Below are 18624 nucleotides of genomic sequence, written 5' to 3' on the forward strand. Positions count from 1 at the left end.
TGCCTGAGCTGCTCCTTGCACAACATCACAGCTGTTACTACAACTGTACTGGTGTGGTCCCCAGCCACACACAGATGCAGGCGAAGGCGTAAGAGGCGAACAGCCTAGGCGAGTGCAGGACACAAACCGAGGCGCTCTGGATCGCCCCGTGCAGATCCTATGGGACAACTGGCAAAGCTCCTGACATACTCAGCTGTTCTCTGAGCAGCTGCGTAAAGCCCCTGCAAGTCTTTGAGGGAGCTGATTGAAAGCAATAAAACAAATCAAAATCCCCCAGCGCCCGTGTGCTTTCAGCCTACATAAAAGCATTGTCACTTCTTTATTTGTTGCCTAATACGTAGAGCAGTTTCTTGCTCTACTGTGACTGCAAGTACTTTAAAATAATTTATTCTCCCCAGACATGATATTTAGCAAGTTTCCTTTTTGTTACATACTGAATAAGACTTGCCCATTTGAAAACAGGCTCGGATTAAGGATACCGTTTATCTTTTATCCTGTCTTCTCAGGAAATTGTCTTTTATGCCTCTGTTAGTGCTGTTTTGCAAACAGGATCGCTCTTACTGCAGAGCACAACGGGGATTTGTGTTAATTTTTCATTTCCTTCCTTCAGAGGAAAGCTAAGTGCTTTCACAAATAAGAAGCAAGCAGATGTATGCCAGAGTCCTGTTCCTCTACCACATTTCCCCTAAATTTAGTGGCTACAACTCTTATGTGATGGAGAACGCTATCTCCAATTTTTAAATAACTTACTGTAACATCTTGCCTCCCATGGTGTTTCCATGGGTCAGCAGTTTGGTGTTGCTACAGTCCATTTATAAACCAGCTGTGGAGAGCCAGGCTGAACCCATGGTGAATGAACAAAACTCATAATGGTTTGGGGGCCAATAAAAAGTCCTTTTCCAGCACTTGGCATCTTAACTAATTGTCCTACGATCTGACTGTAGCTCTTAAAATGATGTATAAAGCAAACAAGAAAATTAATCTGTAACTGACCTAGATAACGGAATTTCTGTATCAGGCTTCTCTGTTTATGGAGCTGGACAGGACATTGAAGTAACTAGGTTTATTCCTTCTGAGAGAGTAAATCTTTCATTACTACAAAATAATGCATCTCAGCCTGGACCTTCTTGCTGCTCTTGCTCCCACTAAATGTGGCTTGACCTAATGGCTCTGTGAGACTGGAGAAGTAGAAATTCCCCTGATTTCTTTTTTTGGTGGTTCTGCTTTTGGGTAGTCAAAAGACTTAGATGATATCTAAAGCTGTATTCTCTCCCAATCTTTTCCCTCCTTTGGTTAATAAGGCAGATTAGATTGTCTTTAATTTGTATGTGTCGATTCCTATCTGAAATAAAGTAGAAATGTTGGCAAAGGAGAATTACAATTACAAGAAAAAATACCAGGCCTGCTTTTAAAGTTAGTTCTCGTCTACTAGCAACAGTGAATATTTGAAAGGTTTTTAATCACTTAGGAGTGTTTTCTCTATATGGCCTATTTAACTGATCAAGTTTTAAAAGAGGTCCTGAGCTCGCTGCAGCTTTCTCATGGTTTTTTTTCCCCCCCTCTAAGCACCTGCTTACTCTTCCGAGAGCATGCCGGGCTTCAGTCCCAAATATCAGACATGAGGTATATGATGTTCCCTCAACGCTGCGCCGAGAGTCCTTGTTCACGCAGGTGAGTCCCGTCCTGGTGCCCCTAGTGCAGCGGGAACCCCGTTCCACATCGCTCACAGGAGACCTTAGAATACAGTTCAAAGGAAATTTTACCATTTTCCTGTTTGTTTTGAATTCTTCTGTAAAACCTGGCAGAAACTCATGCTTTTTTAGGGAAGTTCAAAACCTAAAGCAGTTCTCTTTTGAATTTGTTAGATATTTAGAGAAATAAATCTGGTTATGTTTCTAATGAACACTTTTAGTTTTACCTTGACTTAATTATAAGGCACTTTTTCACAGATAAATTCCCAGTGTCAGACAGAGCGGTCAATCTCTCAGTTTACCTGTCAGGAAATGAGATTTGTCTCTTTATCTCCTTTGTTGACTGGGAAGATTAGAGTGTTTTCTATAAACTGAAATGAAATGTTTACAGAAGAGGCATTAGTGCATGTACAAATGGAAACAAAAAGGTCACCCACACCACCCTCCCTCCGGCCAACAAAATGCAAGGGATTAGATCATGTAACCCTGATACACCCAGTGTAAGAGGTGCATGCCTTTTGGATCTTCCTCTTGAAGCAACCTGTCATATGATCTTTTTCTTGACACCGTGATTCCCGGGGCAGACTGAATGTCACCACATTTCCCCCATGTCCTCTCTGCAGTGTGTCAGGGTCACCAGGCTGGGAGAGGAGCCAGGCTCTCCTGCCCACGATGGAAAGATGGGCGTGCAGCAGCGGAGCAAGTCCACAGAGCCTCCCGGGACACCTTACGCTCCTTGACAGCAACTGGCAGCGCAGGATGCAGACCAGTTTAATTGACTTATGGTCAAGTCATCAACAAATGTCTTGTTTTGCCCACTTTATATAAATGGGGTGATCCCTGTTCAGACCGAAAGCCAGGAGTGTTGGCGACAGCTTCCTTGCACCACCTAGCGCCCGCCTCCCTCCCATACAGAGGTGTGCCAAAGCACCCCAGCCGCCCTCCGGCAGACTGTGTCCTGACCCAGGCTGTAGGAACCAGCAGCTATGCAGCATATGACCTGAAGGCCTTCAATATAACTGAAGTCTTCAGTGGGCTCTAAAAGGAATTGAAGCCAACCTATGTATTTTCCTTTGACTAGAGCGGTGCCACTCCACCCACAAGAAGAAAGGGGTCTGCGCTCTTTGGATCCACTCAGTGTTTCCGGGAAGAGCCGAACCAGCTTTACGACATCCCGTCCAGCCCAGAAAAGGCAGGGACTATTATCCAGAAAGACTCCCCAGTGAGCAATGTAAGTAAGAATCACTGGACATAAGAGAGTAATATCTCTTTACTACTGTGATGTTGCTCATATATGTTGAACTTCCCTTGAGGTGTATTCGTGGGTGAGGATGACAGTGATAGTACCAGCACATCTTCAGCACAGTACTTTATACTTCATATTAAAGGAACAAATACTATCTGGCTTGTGGTAGTCAGGGTACCTACCAGGATTTGTATTTGCTTTTTTGGAAAAAAAATTGCCTTACTGTTTTTTAGGACAACGTGAAAAGTAAATTCAATGCCCTACATTCTTGAATGTCTGACTGTTTGTCATATTTAAGCAGACAGAAACGAACTGTTCACATTCTAATGGTGAGATACAACTCAAGTATACCATGATCTGCCACTGAGTCACTGCAACAATTTGGACAAGAAACTCAGTTCCAGTTTATCTGCTTAAAATAGCAATATTATTATTATAACCATAGAACAAAAAACGTGTACTGAACATACAGCTTGGCTGAAAACAGTTCTCCCATCTCATTAATCCTTTTGAATATTTGAAATGTGTTGCTGTTCCATATCAGGATATAAAAAAGCAAAGACTCACACTAGAATACCTGGAAGATACATGATTTGGGCTTAAATCCTTGCTTTGCTTGCTTCAATTTGCCATCCTCCACGCCACAGTAGTTTCCCAGACACTGAGGTATTAGCTTTCCTGACCTTCCCCATTAATATTTGTGAAAGTGCATTTGGATTTGTGAAGCATTGTCAGAGCAGCAAAGGCTCACAGATCCAGAAGTACAATGTGAAGCTGCACCATGCCAGCATAAAGCCTAAGGGGAGGAAGAGGGTCTCTCTCTTCATCGCTTTGTGCAGGCAGTCTCCTGCCGCCTCCTTTGGAAATGCAGCATACCTGGCTCTGGGCAACAACCATGAGGGGGGAATCAGCCTTCCCAACTCATTCCCACTGTGTGAGAAGCACCATCCTTGGAGAAAGGGCGGGTCTGAAATTTCATGACAAAGCAAATGTCTGGGTGGAAACTCTTGATTAGCTAAGTGTGAAATATCTCAGCTTTCCTGAACAGTTTTAGGATCCAAGAGGATTTTGACAGACTCCTTCGCAGGTGGGGGTCCTTGATCCCAGAGCTGACCATCCTGCACAGGGAGCCTGATGCCTCCTGGTTTTGTGGCTTCGAAGAGAACTGCCACAGGTTCACAGCTGCCCCATGACCGGAGAAGCCATTCGTGCAGAGTGTGTGGCTTCAGAGGCACCGGTAGCATTGACTCTGCCCCCAGCCTGGGACCTGGCATATTAGGCAATAGCTCATTGAAGCTGGCATTCCTGGCAGCTTCATGGTTGTTAATAATTTTACTGACCAGCTGCAACAGTCTGGGAGCAGATTTGCTGTCGGAGACATGGTCTGTCATTGCTTCCAAAGTCAAATTTTCTTGGAATTCTTTGTTTGTGGGAAATTCGGAAAATTCTGGCTGTGGTCTGAAACAGTCTTGTCTGCACTCCCCTTCTCAGTCACATTTTCTGCAAATTGTGAAGCCTGACTTTACTGGTAGGTAGCAGGCTCTTCAATAGTTTCTTGTGGCTGCACACTCCTATAGCTCCTTGCACTCCCTCCTGCTCACGCTTGTGAGGCGTCCAGGTGTGATCTGTCCCAAAGTGCCTATTATTATTACTCTAGTTTTTCTTATACAAAAAGTATTCTTGCATGCACATTTTCCAGCTTACAGATCTCAGCTGTGCACAAGCATTTATTATAAGGCACTAAATAAGATCTGTATCCATGCAAACCTCTGTCAAGTAAAAATGTAAACTCATTGCAGCTATTTGAGAATGGTCTGTTGTGCCTTTTTGTGATTTATTTCTGTGAGTGTATGCATATGAATGTGGCAGGGGAGGGATACTGGAAAATGGAGTGTTTTCCTCTTATTGAGAGACTGATAAAATCTTACTTGCTTCATTCTGTAAAACTGAGGATTTAACATTATCTGGTAATAAACTGGCATTCCACTTTTTTGGGGGTAGTCATTTCAGACAATTATGACTGTTTCCCACCCCAAAGGAGCCAGAGAAGATCCTATGGATTTCACTGATTGGGAACAATGCTGTCTGATTTAATTACCTGTGCTCAAACTATTTTATTCTTCATATGTGCAGTTTGTACATTTTATAAAGAAAATAAATAAAATAAGAATTACGGGCTATACTTTTCAGTGGTGCAGTTCCATTGATATTACTGGAGTTGCATACATTTACACTCTCTGAGAACTCGGTCTTGCCTCTTATTTCTTTTGTTTATAAACACTGCTTATAAATCCTGTGTGCTCTCTTGCAGTTATATGATGTCCCTCCCAAAAGAGAACCTGATGTTTCAGAAAATGGATCTCAGAAAAAGTACTGGGGCCATTACAATACCTTGCCAAATCCTCGTAAGTCAGAATGGATTTATGATATTCCAGTATCACCAGAAAAAAAAGGATTAAAACAAAGCCCTCCTGGCCATTCCTTGGAGAACCAGGTGCTGTATGATACACCACCAGCCAGGTACAGGGCACCGACATCAAATACGGAAGCCAAAGTTGTAAATCCACAATTATATGATATTCCACCAACACAAAACAAAGCAGTGCTTCCAGATCTCCCTCTTTATGATGTTCCGTCTTCACGGGACACGTTTGTTTTGCGACAAAATGGTAGCCATGATGTACCCCCAAGTCTCCTGGCTCCAAAGGCTGAGAATCAGATTTCTGAAGTGAATGTTTATGATATTCCAAAAGCTATGCCTACTGCTTTGCAGTGCAGGAAGGAGATGGGAAAAAGCAACAACAGTTCTGGAGACGAAGCATACCATGTTCCTCCACAGCTCTCGAGAGATGTAAAATTAGAACAGGACAGAGTATCTCTTTCTAGTGTGGATAGTAGAAACAGCACTACCTCTACATCCTCAGACTCTTCTGCTGAGTCCTTTTCTGTGTCATCATCAGAAGAGCCTGTCAAGGAAATCAAAGTGGACCTTGAGGTAGCCATAGAGACATTGACTAGATTGCAACACAGTGTATCTAGCTCAGTTGCAAGTTTAATGATCTTTGTGAGCAGTAAATGGAGATTACAAGAACACCTAGAGAAAAACATTGAAGAAATCCATAGAGCAGTCGATCACATAAAAGTATCGATGGGAGAATTCCTGGCCTTTGCTCAGGCCATAAAGGTAAATGCCTCTTACCTTACTGATAATAACCTTCAGACCAGAATTAAAAAACAGCTAGAAATTCTTGCGAACTCATTCCAAATCTTAACAGAAACAAGAGAAGCATTAAACAACTGCAACTGGTTGCTTGAGGTGTTGGTTATCAAGAAACCTCAGAACAACCCAGATGATCTTGATCGCTTTGTTATGGTAGCTCGCACAATTCCAGATGATATTAAGAGATTTGTATCCATCATCATTGCCAATGGAAAGCTTCTCTTCAGAAAGAAGGACAAGGAACAAGAAATGAAACAATCAAAAATGAACACAGAATATAAAATGGCAAAACTAGTCACATTGCCCAAAAGAATAGAATTAGATTCACCTCAAAGAAATGCTCCTGATAAACCAAACCAAAGTCAAGTCTCTTCTGACAAAACAAAAGAAAATGCCATTGAGGACTGTGATTATGTTCAGCTACAGGTTAGTATAACATGATTGTACTACCTATATTCTTGATTGTTTGCAGATATTAAGCTATTATCATTGTTTTAACTTTGCATTAGTACCAACTTCTTTTTCCAGACTCCATATGAATTCAGGATTTTATCAGAGTGCTAGGGGGTGCAGGTACAATGATCAGTAATTACAGAGAGAACTGGAGTCAAAGAATTTACCCAGGCAGCCAGAGAGCACTGAGAAAACATTTTAGCTTAACCATTTAAATTTATTTGATACGTAGCTTTCAGCTGAGGTTTAAGCAATGTATTTCCTCTCTTTAGACTACTGATTCTTTTCTTGCCAGTATATTTTGTGTGTTGACTCTGTCTCCATGATATAGGAAATGTTAACTTTCTAACTTGGGATGTATTAGAAAACCAGTTTTGCAGAAAAAAAATATAAACAAACTAAACTCTTACTGTGAATTATCAAATTTATTTGTTAGAAAGTTTCTGAAAGATTGTTAGAGGAATGGTTCTCCTTAGAAGTACCAAAATGCCTGCTAAGAGTCTAACTCTCTTAATTGATTTCACAAAGAAATGACGGCTTGTCCTTAGAATTTAGGATAAGTTACGTTTTGTTGATGTTGGTTTCAGTCTTACATCTTGCAGGATCAGACACTACATTTTTAGTAGAAAAAAATTACAGTCACTTTTAATAAATGTATCATTGTAGTCCATGTAGGCTGCATACCATCGTAGCAGGTAAGGCTGCAAAGCAAGCTGACATTTTCCCTGAAATAAGGGAAAACCAAATCTATGTTGAAATATTTTATGTAAACCATTTCAACTTTGCTTTCATTTTGATTTATAACAGGCACAGAAAATCCGTTCAGATACAGAGGTAGCGAAGAAGAATACAGATTCAAAAACAAAGGTATTCTTGATTTTGAAAACTATTACTTATAAGGACTTCTTGTCCCTGATTTCTGTGCTTGCTAAAATTCAAAATAACTTGGGTTTGGACACGTATATTGATAGATGGAGAACTATTTGTTTTCTCTTTGATCATTCTCCCAGGACTAGTTCTTAGAACTACTCCTGAAAAACTGCAAAACATTTATTTTCCTCACATGTAATGAACATAAGGATGTGAGTTAATATTTCAAAATATCTTATAATGCACTGGTTTAAGGATTGACTATCTTGTTTTTCTACATTTTTAATCATTCATAACCCTCATGAAGTCAGTACCATGAAAAAGTCAAGTCTACATGTTTTATATTATCTGCAAGTTGGAAGTCCAGACTGTATAAAGGATTGATGTTTAACTACAGCACTTTGTGTGCTATCCATTATTAAAATTGTTATCAGTGAAACCTGTTTGGGGAAAAGGTAATTGGGAGAAAATACTATTTTGAAGTCGAGTACTTTAAGGAAAGAGAAACAATTGCAAAACACCTCTGGGCTGTGACACTTTGGAGTTTCCTAATTAACAAAACTCCATGGAAGTGAAGAAACTTGAAGAATACAGGGTAGAGCAAATAAAGAAATAATGTGTGCTGCCAAGCTCAGTCTTTTTTTGTAACCTTTTTCTAGGTCCTGCCATCTGCAAAAAGGAATATAATTCAAAGCACGCAGGACTCTGCAAAGAAAATAGCTCTTTCAGAACACTGTAGGCTGTGTTTTGGAGCACTTCACAAGGCAATTGGTGTCTTTACAAATAGTCTCAGCAATAACCAGCCGCCTGAAATCTTCATATCACACAGCAAACTGATCATTATGGTGGGACAGAAGTTAGTGGATTCTCTCTGCCAGGAAACTCAAGAAAAAGATGTTCGTAATGACATTCTCCATGGCAGCAGCCGATTTTGTGGCCTACTGAAGAATCTGGCTCTTGCCACCAAAAATGCTGCAATACAATATCCAAATGCAGATGCAATGAGGGGACTTCAGAACCAAACTGATGAGCTGTCTAAATACATGCAGCAGTTCAGAGCAACAATGGAATGAAAGAAACTTCACTATTTTTAGAAATATTTGTGAAAACTTGAATTTCTCCGTTGTTACAATTCTCTCTTCAGTCTTTTGGTATTTGGCAGTCAAGGAGGGCCAAAGCAGCTCCAGGAGGCCAACTTCCAGTCAGCGCTGAGAAATCCTGCTGGGCAGCTCCCTCGGGTACTGATGCACTTTCAGCAGATGAAGACCCCACAACAGCAGACTCTGTGCCCCAGAAGAGGATTTGTAGAATTAAAGCTATACTTTCTTCTCCACCGGTCAAACTCTGCCTGGAAACCAATTCTTCTTACTGTCCTGACAAGAATGTTTGCTGCATATTGGAGCAAAATTATTATAGTATCTGAGTCTTTAACATTTCCAAAAACAGCAGATAAATATATTTTTCTATTTTTTTTTTCTATTTGGGTATATAAGGTCTCTTTAAATTTTGCGGCATATTGATCCATAAATTATGACACATTGCTATGCGAAACTATCATCAACTGTTTCTAGAAGACTGTACTCAAATTTTGTAATTACATTTTTTTTATTAAATCCACTTTGCAGTTGTTTAATGTATAAATGCAATGACTGTGTTACAGGACAAAATCTGGCAGGTACTAGGCAAAGCAGAGATATCAATCAGAAATGCTCCAGCTGAGCACAGGAGGAAAAGGGACTTGAAGGAGTTCTGCCTCTCAATAAATCCAGGGGGAAACAGCCTCAGTGGTCTTCATTCACAGGCTGAAGCATTTCAACGTAGTGCTTCAACTGAAAAAAAATAAACTAACTGCAGTCACTAAAAATAGAGAGGCTTTGGAAAAGTTATTCCTACAAACTGGAAATATGACATTATTTCTCCCTTGACACCTATAGCAACAGCACTGGCGAGGGTAGGCAGACGCTGCTCCTGCGGGGTTCGTAAGCACGTATTTAGCTGGCTAATCTTCGTAGTTCATTAATTTTATCCTGAAATTTGCTGGATCTGAGCTGCAACAATGATGAAGGGCCGGTAAACATTGGGATAGGTGGTATGGTATGCGTGCATTACTTGTATTTTTCTCATTAATTTATTTAAAAGTTGTAACCGAAATTTTAAAGTCGGGCCTTTCTTGGCAAAGTTGTACCTGTTTTTTGTTTTTCTCTCCAAAAATGGACAATTAGTTCTGCTAGTATCTGCAGCTACAGCTGAAGTGTCACGCAAATGCGTCACACGCAGCTGGTGGCGGGGGGAACTGGATTAATTTTATCCTCGTATCAGCTTTATTTTCATTTTGCAGTCACCATGTCATATATATTTAAATGCAGACACATGTAAATACTACTGCGGTTGAACAGTTCAATGCAGTCCGTGCGTTTTTCGCTGTCTTGGTACGTTTTACATTAAACTCACTCACGACCGTTACTGACTTTTCTCACCCGAACTGCGGCGGCGGCAGCCCGGGGTGGGGGGGGGGGAAGGTCCCACTCCAGCGCCTTTCTCTGGGGGGAGCTCGGACAACTCAGATGCCCAAAACTGCGGTTTCTCTGGGTGGTTTCTCACAGAAAAAGGGTAAATATGTCCCAAAGAGGAGAAATCGTCGCTCGACAGTGATCCGAGGGGTAGGGGGGCTGAGAACTCCGCTGGGCACCTTGGTACGTCCCACCCCGCTCCCCCCCGACCCCTCCCGGATGGACTCTCCCGTCGGGCCCGCAGCACCGCCCCTCCGCCCATCGCTTTGCTGCTAACCCCGCCCCCAGCCGGGCGGTTGCTATGGCACGGCGATGACGCCATCAGGGTCCGCCGGAAGTATTGCTCCCTGCCGCGCAAGTGCGTTGCCTGTGGGAGGGCGAACCCGGAAGCGCGGGGGGGGAGCGGCGGCAGCAGCGATGGGTTGCGATGGCGGCACCATCCCCAAGCGGCACGAGCTGGTGAAGGGGCCGCGGAAGGCCGAGAAGGTCGGAGGGGGCCGCAGGAGGGTGGCGGGGCCGCGCTGGGGCTGGGAGGCCGGGTCCTGCCGGTGCTGGGAGGCCGGGTCCTGCCGGTGCTGTCCGGCGCGGGGCCTGCCCGCCCCCGGCGGAGCTCCCTGGAGGAAGTGAGAATCAGGGAAAAACTCACTGAGCAAACGAGAAAAACTCGTGCGAGTTGGTGTTTCCCGGTGTAAAATAAATAAAATCTGCATCATCCGCACACCACTCTGTGGCTATACTGCCACACACGACAATTCAAGTTGCTTTTAATTTTTGCTTTTCATTTATGGGCTAATGTGCCATAAAGTTCACATTTTCGAGCTGGAACTTCAGGCAGCGGTCTGATATCCCCAGAACTGTTGGACCAGTTATATTTATTCCTTACTGTGAGTGGTACCGGTAGCTAGCAGATAGGCCTAGCAGATAGTAGAAGCAGAATTAAGAGTAAGAGAAAAGAGAGGTAGAAAACATATAAAGGGCAAAAAGGAAAAGAGAAGAGAACAGATGCAGATGGCAAAGAGTAAGAAAACTGAGTTAGAGTTAGGAAGATAGGTCCCGAGTCAGATGCAGAATCGTGTTTGGTAGAGCGATATATAGAGATCGATCCCTGAAACTGAACATGACCTTTAGTGAAAGGTTTTTGGTAAATATTTCATGGAATAGCTTTGAATGCGGAAAGTAGAATTGGTAAGATGCCTGGGGATTTGATTTGGATTTATATTAAAATAATTTTCATATTGAAAAATTATTTCAAAATCAAAAGTCTTATTTTCTTTCTTTCAGGTTGACAAAAATGCTGAATTGGTGGCACAATGGTATTACTGTACTCTGAGCCAAGAGAAATTATGTCGACCAATTGTAGCCTGTGAGCTAGGCAGGTATGAATGTTTCCGCATAGAATTCCTTATTAAAAAGTACTAATTTCTAAATAAAAGAATGTTACAAGAATCAAGTATTATTTCTACAAATCTGTTGTTGTAGGTTGTATAATAAAGATGCTGTCATTGAATTTTTGTTGGACAAGTCATCTGATAAAGCTCTTGTGGAAGCTGCATCACATATCAGGAGCATTAAGGTAAAAAGGTTGTGTCTAATTTTAAAGAGCTCCATAAAAGTTAAATATCCTGTGATAACTCAGTTTGCTAATGTGCTCACTTTGTACTAAAATTTTAAAAATACAATTGTAAATACATATTAAATCCAGTATCTCTTTTTTAGGTTAATGTGCAGGGTGTGTTTGCTTTCCAGTGCTAGAGTGGCAAATGTGATAGTAGTCTGTGCTAGTAGATTTTAGTCATTTGGTTTTGCTCTGAAGACACAAGTATGGAAAATACACCATGTCATGGACATAAGGAGAGTTTTTTTGAGTAACAAAAAAAAAAAAAAAAAAAAGTGAGGTACTGATGGTTTGAATCAGGAAAGACACTAATTAATGTTGACCAAACTTGTAAATTTTCTTCCTAAATGCTTCAAGCTTATCATTTACCATGGTGGCAGTCAGAAGTAGAACTCCAACATGCATTTTCAAATGTCTTTCAAACATGCAATTATGTATTTATAAATATACAAAAATTCTCTGTTGTTGAACTTGTGTTAAAAAAATCTCTAACAAAACAGAAAGAAAAAACCTTCTCAGTAACTAGAAACAACATTGTTATAAGTCTGCTATCAAAAAAAAGCTGTAATATAGTAAACCACCAAGAAAAAAATATGTTCAGGAATGTTGCTATAGTTGAAAAATCATCAGTAAACAACTTAAGGCTTGCATTTGTATCTTTCAGAGTGTTACAGAACTAAACCTTGCAGATAATCCAGCTTGGAGTGGTGATAAAGAGAGTATAAAAGGTGATAAATATGATGACATCCAATGTGGGCGCTTTATATGCCCTGTGGTGGGCTTGGAAATGAACGGAAGGCATAGGTCAGTATTTATGTTTCTGCATTTGGTTTTCAAAAATGAGTTATTCAAAACTGAATATAGAGCAGGTAGAGTAGTTTAAATCAATAATGTAGAACTCATATACTTACCCCAGGTCTTCCAGTTAGAAGGGGGTTCCAGAGATCAAGAAAAGGTGTTTGTCCTTTTTTCACTTCCAGTTCAAGAGGAGACGTGAAATGTACTCCCTTTCCCAAATCAAATTGTATGTATAAATGAAAGGGGCAGAGGGCAATGTCTGCAGAGAAAAGTGTACAATTGTTTGAAGGTCAGGTCATAGTAGATATACGTGAACAAGGTCAGAGGAGACCATCCTTTGCATCAGATGAAGCATTCTCACCTCTCCTTATGTCAAGATCAGAATGGAGATGCACCGTGTATTTATTATAACATTGTGCTAGTATCTGTTTTTTATGGGGCTAAGGAAGGATGCTTCCCTTGCATCCTGGTTTGGGCGAATAAGCAATTTTTCTGTGTTAAGCCCTAATGGGTGAGGGAGGTCAGGTTTATAGCTTGATAGTGGACAAGTGTTTCTTTCTTCAGTGGTAAATTAGTCTGCAGATATTCAAATGGAATTAAAGAGACACCCTGAAGACTAAAACCACTTTCATTAGAGCCGCCTTATTTTTTTTTAATCAGATGAGGGTGACAGACTGAAATGATGTAGGAGAGGAGTAACAGTAGCTCTCATCGAAGAATTTGGTGTGAAAAGGAAAGGAGGATGATACACATCCTTAATTGCTTAATTCCACATTAATTAAATCTACATGCTTAATTGCTTTAGATTGTCTTGAATGAATCTTTTATGTAGACAGGACAGACCTGGGAGAGCAGATCCTTGGCTAGGGTCACTTGTTACAGCTTTGCTAGAGGGCTGGAGTCTGAGAGGAAGTGAAAGCAACAGGTTTAGAGTATTGCAGAATGCGCTGGGAGTGGTGCCTGGCAGTGTGACTTATTCCAGGGAAGTAGGGTGTTGGCAAATTTGTGAACCAACACTTGACATGTTCCAGCTCGGGCATGAAGTCTCCTCATCCATGTACTCAAAGGGGATGAACATTTTAATTTTCAAAATTATGAGACAAGAATGCTTAAGTGCTTAGCTTTCCTCTGGCAGCTTTTTTTTTTTTAATGTTGGCAAATGTTGTACTAAAGGGGGATGAAGGTAAATGCTTGAAAACTCTGGAAGAATATTTTGCCGAATTCTGTACTTCAAGAGCTAGTTGTATCCCCTAGCCTGTAGGTGGTACTTGGAATTGTGAATTGTTTCACCATGTACTTCTTTTTCCTTTTTCCCTTTCTTTTCTTGGGATGTTTAATTTATTGTCCCGATCTAGACATAAGGATGTACGCCACCACTTACGCCACCACAACTGTGTTAAAAAGATAGCTCCCTTCCTATATCTTGCTCATTTAGTAATTAGTAGTATCTGCAGTTATGCTATATATTTAAATGGTGGGACCATTTAAATGGTAGAAATTTATAGAAGACAAAACATTTATCACCTACTTATTTTTATATCAAGTAGGTTATTGGTTTATACAGAATTAGTTCTAGTTGAATCTCTAGATTCGATATTTTGATTTTTTAAGGCAGTTTTTAATCTACTTATCAATTATCAACTTCCAAAAATGAATATTTAATGAAGTTCAATGATCAGACACAGTAAGAGCCACTGTGGAGAGGGTCTGTCACTCATTAGGAGAGTAAGCAGTAGTTAACTGTGCTATGATGAATCGAGGGAAACCTACATAGTTCAGTAGCAATTCTCTCGAGATGTTTTTGTACCTTTCATTTTTCTAAGATCCCTTTGAGAGATTGTCATATATAGAGAATGAAATAACAAAATACATATTGTGATTTAATGTTTAAGCTGCTGATATCTTGGTTAGCTGTAAGAATGTGTGAAGTGAAAGTTAGCTGTTTACCAGTAGCCTGTTGTAATGATAGCTTCATGTTAAATCAGCACTGCAGATCCATGTTTTAGATGCACAGAATTTCTTAGGATGACTGTATGACTTGTCTTCTTTTCTTTAAAGGTTTTGCTTCCTGCGAAACTGTGGCTGTGTGTTCTCTGAACGTGCTCTCAAAGAAATCAAAACAGAAGTTTGCCACAGGGTGAGTTTCTCTTCAGATTGAATAACAGTAGGGTCATACATGACCCTAAGCAATATATACATACAATTGCATTCATATCTACTATTTTAAAGTGTTTGGGGTTTTTTTTTCCTCTTTAATCTGAATATCCAGATTGAAGTAGAATTGGTAAAGTTCTATTTTCTGGTGACCTGAAATAATTCTGTATGGCCTTTTATAATGGAAATGTGTTTCTAAGTAATTCATAATAATGATAATCAATGAATAAATAATGAGTAATTGTCACAATAAGTATTTTTGTTCTCAAGAGAGTTTGGTTTTACTGTAACTACTTTCAAATTAACATTTTTTATTTTTCAAAGATTTGATCATTAATTTCAGTTTAAAAGGGTTGGGGGGATTGTTTTTATTACTGAATACTTCTGGTTTGTGCTGATCACTATCTGCTTTATGTGTTTGAACTGATTACATTTTCAAGATACATTTTGGTCCATATATTTCTAAGGGAAGTTTGCCATTGCCTTTTTGGGGGCAGCTCTTCATATTTTTGGCAGTTATATGGATTACTGTAGAAAATATTGACTGCATTTTATTTTATAGTGCTAGTTGGATCTCATATAGATTCCGCAAATATTATTCTTTTTCATATCACTGCTTTTGTAATCAGTGATATTTGTGGTGAATACAGCTGCCACTTTTAAGGAGAGTTGCTTTTCAGCAAACACCATATTTGATACAATGTACAGTGTACTTGTACTAAACAAGAAAGAGCTGTGAACAAAATGCTTTCTTGGTAAATTGTTGCCAATGGTGTGGAATATTGTTAATTAAGTTTAGTCTGGTATTACTATTCAGAGCTGGTTTAATCTTGGTAACAGCTCTCTGCTTTCCTGTTGTCGGTATCACTTTATTTTTAGTGAGGTTTTTGTTTGTTTCTAAATTTGCTATCGATAGATGGATGTTGTATGATTAGTAAATACAGAAATGAGATATTTTAGCCACAGTTTGTCCAGTGTAGTAATCTTTAAAAAAGAAAATTAATCCTTCTTGTTTTCTGTTTTTCTTTTAATAATCAGAACTAATGATCACTATCTCATACATGAATGCAAGCATTTGTATAAGCGTATGAATTCTCCACAATATTCAGAGATGCTTCTAGAAATATTTAAATGTGGCTCATAGCTATTCTGCCTTGTATTATTGGACTTTACACAAAGAAGAACATTCTTTCTGGAATATTGCTTCCAGCAACAGATAATTTTCTATGTGCAACAGGATTTCAGGGACCCGTCCTAGAAAATAAACTCTTGTGGGGGTTTTCACACTGCCTTTGTTAGTGCACAGAAATACCTGTATCTTAAGATCTTGCTGGGCTACAGTAAAGTGAGGCTGGGACTTCATACTCTCTTTAGGGTAGAAGTATGAGGAAACGAAGTGTGACAGCTGTTAGTTATTCCTGTTAGTGCAGCACCTAAGTCACCCAGCTACTTCAGCAGTGTCAGCAGTATACCTTGTGGCCTCAAGAGGAGTTCTGTCCGTTTCAGTATCATGCTGAGTATCCTTATGACTATGTTTTAACTTCTGTCAGCAGTTAATAATTTTTCTGTGTGTTCTGTTCGAAGTCAGCACTAGTTAGACAAGTCTGAGACAAAATCTTGATTCCCTGTTCTTTGCACTTTTCCCCTTAGTTAAAACATAACAGTTATGGTTGTCAGCACAGAGAGCAATATTGTGCTTTACTATGTTTTTTGTTACTTTTTCTTCTTTTTTTTTTTTATTCAGAGAGTTATGTGGCTTCCTAGATTTCCTAGACATCACTGTTTTTATACACATTCTGTGTAGTGGATACATTAAGGTTTTTGAAGCATTTTCAATGTCTGGAATTATACGTTCTACAGTACAATGTTTGGCAATATCAATGATATGCAATATAGATGTCTCTAGCCAAGATTTCAAAAACTCAAGATTAGGAAAGAGATTATATTAGCTAGCTCTACTGAATCAAACTTTTTAAAAAGTGTTATTTTTCAGTGTCTTGTAAATAACATGTATTTCTAATTTTCAAGAAAACTTGTGCTGATGACCTGAGCATATTGGAGATTATTGCTCTGTGAGCATATATGTTTTAGTCTGCATTTCCTTTGATTAAGATTGAAGAGTGATTCAGTAGACTTTTGAATATATGCTGATAAAGTTCTCATTTTATATTCATAACCGAGAAGGGGAATAGAAATTTTCTAAACAGAATCATGCGGAACTGGTTTCTGTCTTTTCTAGTAGCTAATTTTTTTATCCAAAGCACTACTTAGCCGTGTTTCCCCAGCACATTCTGTCTTTATGCAAGAAAATGAAATTTTGTGTATTATATATATTCTGTGATTAGAAATTTCTTATTAACAAATAAATTCCTTTTTCTGGTACATGTTCTTTCAAAGTGCACAAGTCTTCTGAAGTGCTGAATGTTTGCATGTTATATATTGTCATATACATAATCTGGGCTTGTGCTAACTGCTATATTTTAAGAGTGATGATATGCTTTCTGAACCAAAATCCAACCTATGGAATCCATGTGGGCCACAGCTTTTTCTTTCATGGCCTTGCTGCCTTTTGGTCTGCCTGTATTCACCCAAATGCCGTGCTTTGTAAGCCACTGCCACCTCTGTGTGTGGGAAGGATTCGTCATGATGTAGCTTTGGAGAATGATTCATGAAAGTAGTTCAAGAAGAGTCTTGTTTTCACTTGTGTATTCTTAGTATCCAATATCTCTTTTTTGGTTAGTCGAATCTGTGTTATCTCTTTATCCCAGGGGACAAGGTATGTAGCATGGATAGAAACCGGAGGAGAGTCAGTCTGGGAACTGTATGGCAATTTTTTTCCCCACTACTGTAAAATCCAAAAAAATGCATTCAAAACAAACTGTTCTGTGCATTAATCTATGAGCCTACAGAGCAAAGCAGTGCTGGTAGTCTGCTAATTTGTAAACAGGGACGATTTCCCAAAGGACTTTGTCGAGCGGATGCTCTAATGATGCAGTAAAAACATTCACCACAGACCATCGATATTCAGCAGCCCAAACAATAATTCTGTAGTCCTTACCTTCATACTCATATACTTTGAACTAGATCATCTGCAGTAAGTAATCAGCATATATTTACATGCTACAAAATACACACCACAAGGCACTGTGCGTCATGAAACTATAGGAAATGATTTTCCTCTGGGAAAGAGCAAGAGAGGGTTACCTCTTTTCCAGGCCTCCTGGCTTGGCTCGTAGGAGTCCTCACCACTTTGTGTAAAGTCCCACAGACAGTTTTCTCACTACTTATTTTTCTTCTTTTCTTGTTTTCCTTGAGCAGCTCATAAAAGGAATAGAGCAATCAGTTTGCCTAGTGAAATAAGTGTTCAGAATAATGGAATACATATGCAGATTCTGACTAACTCAAGCAACTGGGAAAAACCTGACATAAGAATTCAGCCTCCCTCAACTTAATCTCAGTCACGCTTACTGTTGTGCTAGATTTGAAAAGCTTTATAGGGTCTTTGTATGTGGAAGATGTAGCAGTTTCGCTGAGTTCTCTGAAAAAAAGACATTTCTTTTTCCTCAAGAGAAAGCTTACATGAAGAGCTGGCAATATTAAATGTATGCATTTATCTGCTTTTACTGGAAATGTTAAAAAGACTGTTATTGGTGTAAGGCAAAGATATGAAAAGGTAGGATGAAGTTGCCATGCTTGGAGGACTTCTAGTGAAGAAACTTTAACTGTTGTGTGAGGATTTCACATCTAAGTAGCAATATACTGGAGCATTCAAATTAAAAATAGTATAAAAAAGTGAAAACTCTAGGGCAAACGATTAGTCAGAATCTGAATGTTGACAGAGAATGAGATTGTGTTTTATCACCTCAGTAATAAATGCTTTGAACTATCTCGATTAAAATATAACTCTTCTTGGCCAAAAATTTTTGAAAAAGCAATGAACATTTATTTGTTGTGTAAGCATGTATATAGTGAGGAGAGAGCTCACTAGATGAAGAGTTGGGTGAAAATTTTGAAGATTCTAGCTGTTTCAACTAAAAAGTGTTGAAAAGGGGCTTCATCTAAAGCAG

The 18624-nt window shown here is 39.6% G+C and overlaps 2 protein-coding genes across 6 annotated transcripts in view; both read left to right on the forward strand.

Annotated features, from left to right (window-relative positions):
• The window catches only part of CASS4 (Cas scaffold protein family member 4), a 29240-nt gene extending 19896 nt beyond the window's left edge, over positions 1-9344 (forward strand). For 2 of the 4 annotated variants that reach the window (XM_026101921.2, XM_026101922.2), the window contains exons 3-7: positions 1567-1671; positions 2773-2922; positions 5249-6583; positions 7418-7477; positions 8140-9344. In XM_026101921.2, coding sequence (XP_025957706.2) covers positions 1567-1671; positions 2773-2922; positions 5249-6583; positions 7418-7477; positions 8140-8553 — 2064 coding nt within the window. In that variant the 3' untranslated portion in view covers positions 8554-9344. The remainder of the gene's footprint in view (positions 1-1566; positions 1672-2772; positions 2923-5248; positions 6584-7417; positions 7478-8139) is intronic. The other 2 variants (XM_026101923.2, XM_064521544.1) reach the window with 1 other exon arrangement.
• Positions 9345-10264: 920 nt separating this feature from the next.
• The window catches only part of RTF2 (replication termination factor 2), a 32338-nt gene continuing 23978 nt past the window's right edge, over positions 10265-18624 (forward strand). For both annotated transcript variants that reach the window (XM_026101891.2, XM_026101892.2), the window contains exons 1-5: positions 10265-10476; positions 11272-11366; positions 11470-11563; positions 12270-12409; positions 14462-14540. In XM_026101891.2, the coding sequence (XP_025957676.2) occupies positions 10303-10476; positions 11272-11366; positions 11470-11563; positions 12270-12409; positions 14462-14540 (582 nt within the window). In that variant the 5' untranslated portion in view covers positions 10265-10302. The remainder of the gene's footprint in view (positions 10477-11271; positions 11367-11469; positions 11564-12269; positions 12410-14461; positions 14541-18624) is intronic.

Source organism: Dromaius novaehollandiae, chromosome 16 (genome assembly GCF_036370855.1).
Source record: "Dromaius novaehollandiae isolate bDroNov1 chromosome 16, bDroNov1.hap1, whole genome shotgun sequence".
Lineage (NCBI taxonomy): Eukaryota > Metazoa > Chordata > Aves > Casuariiformes > Dromaiidae > Dromaius > Dromaius novaehollandiae.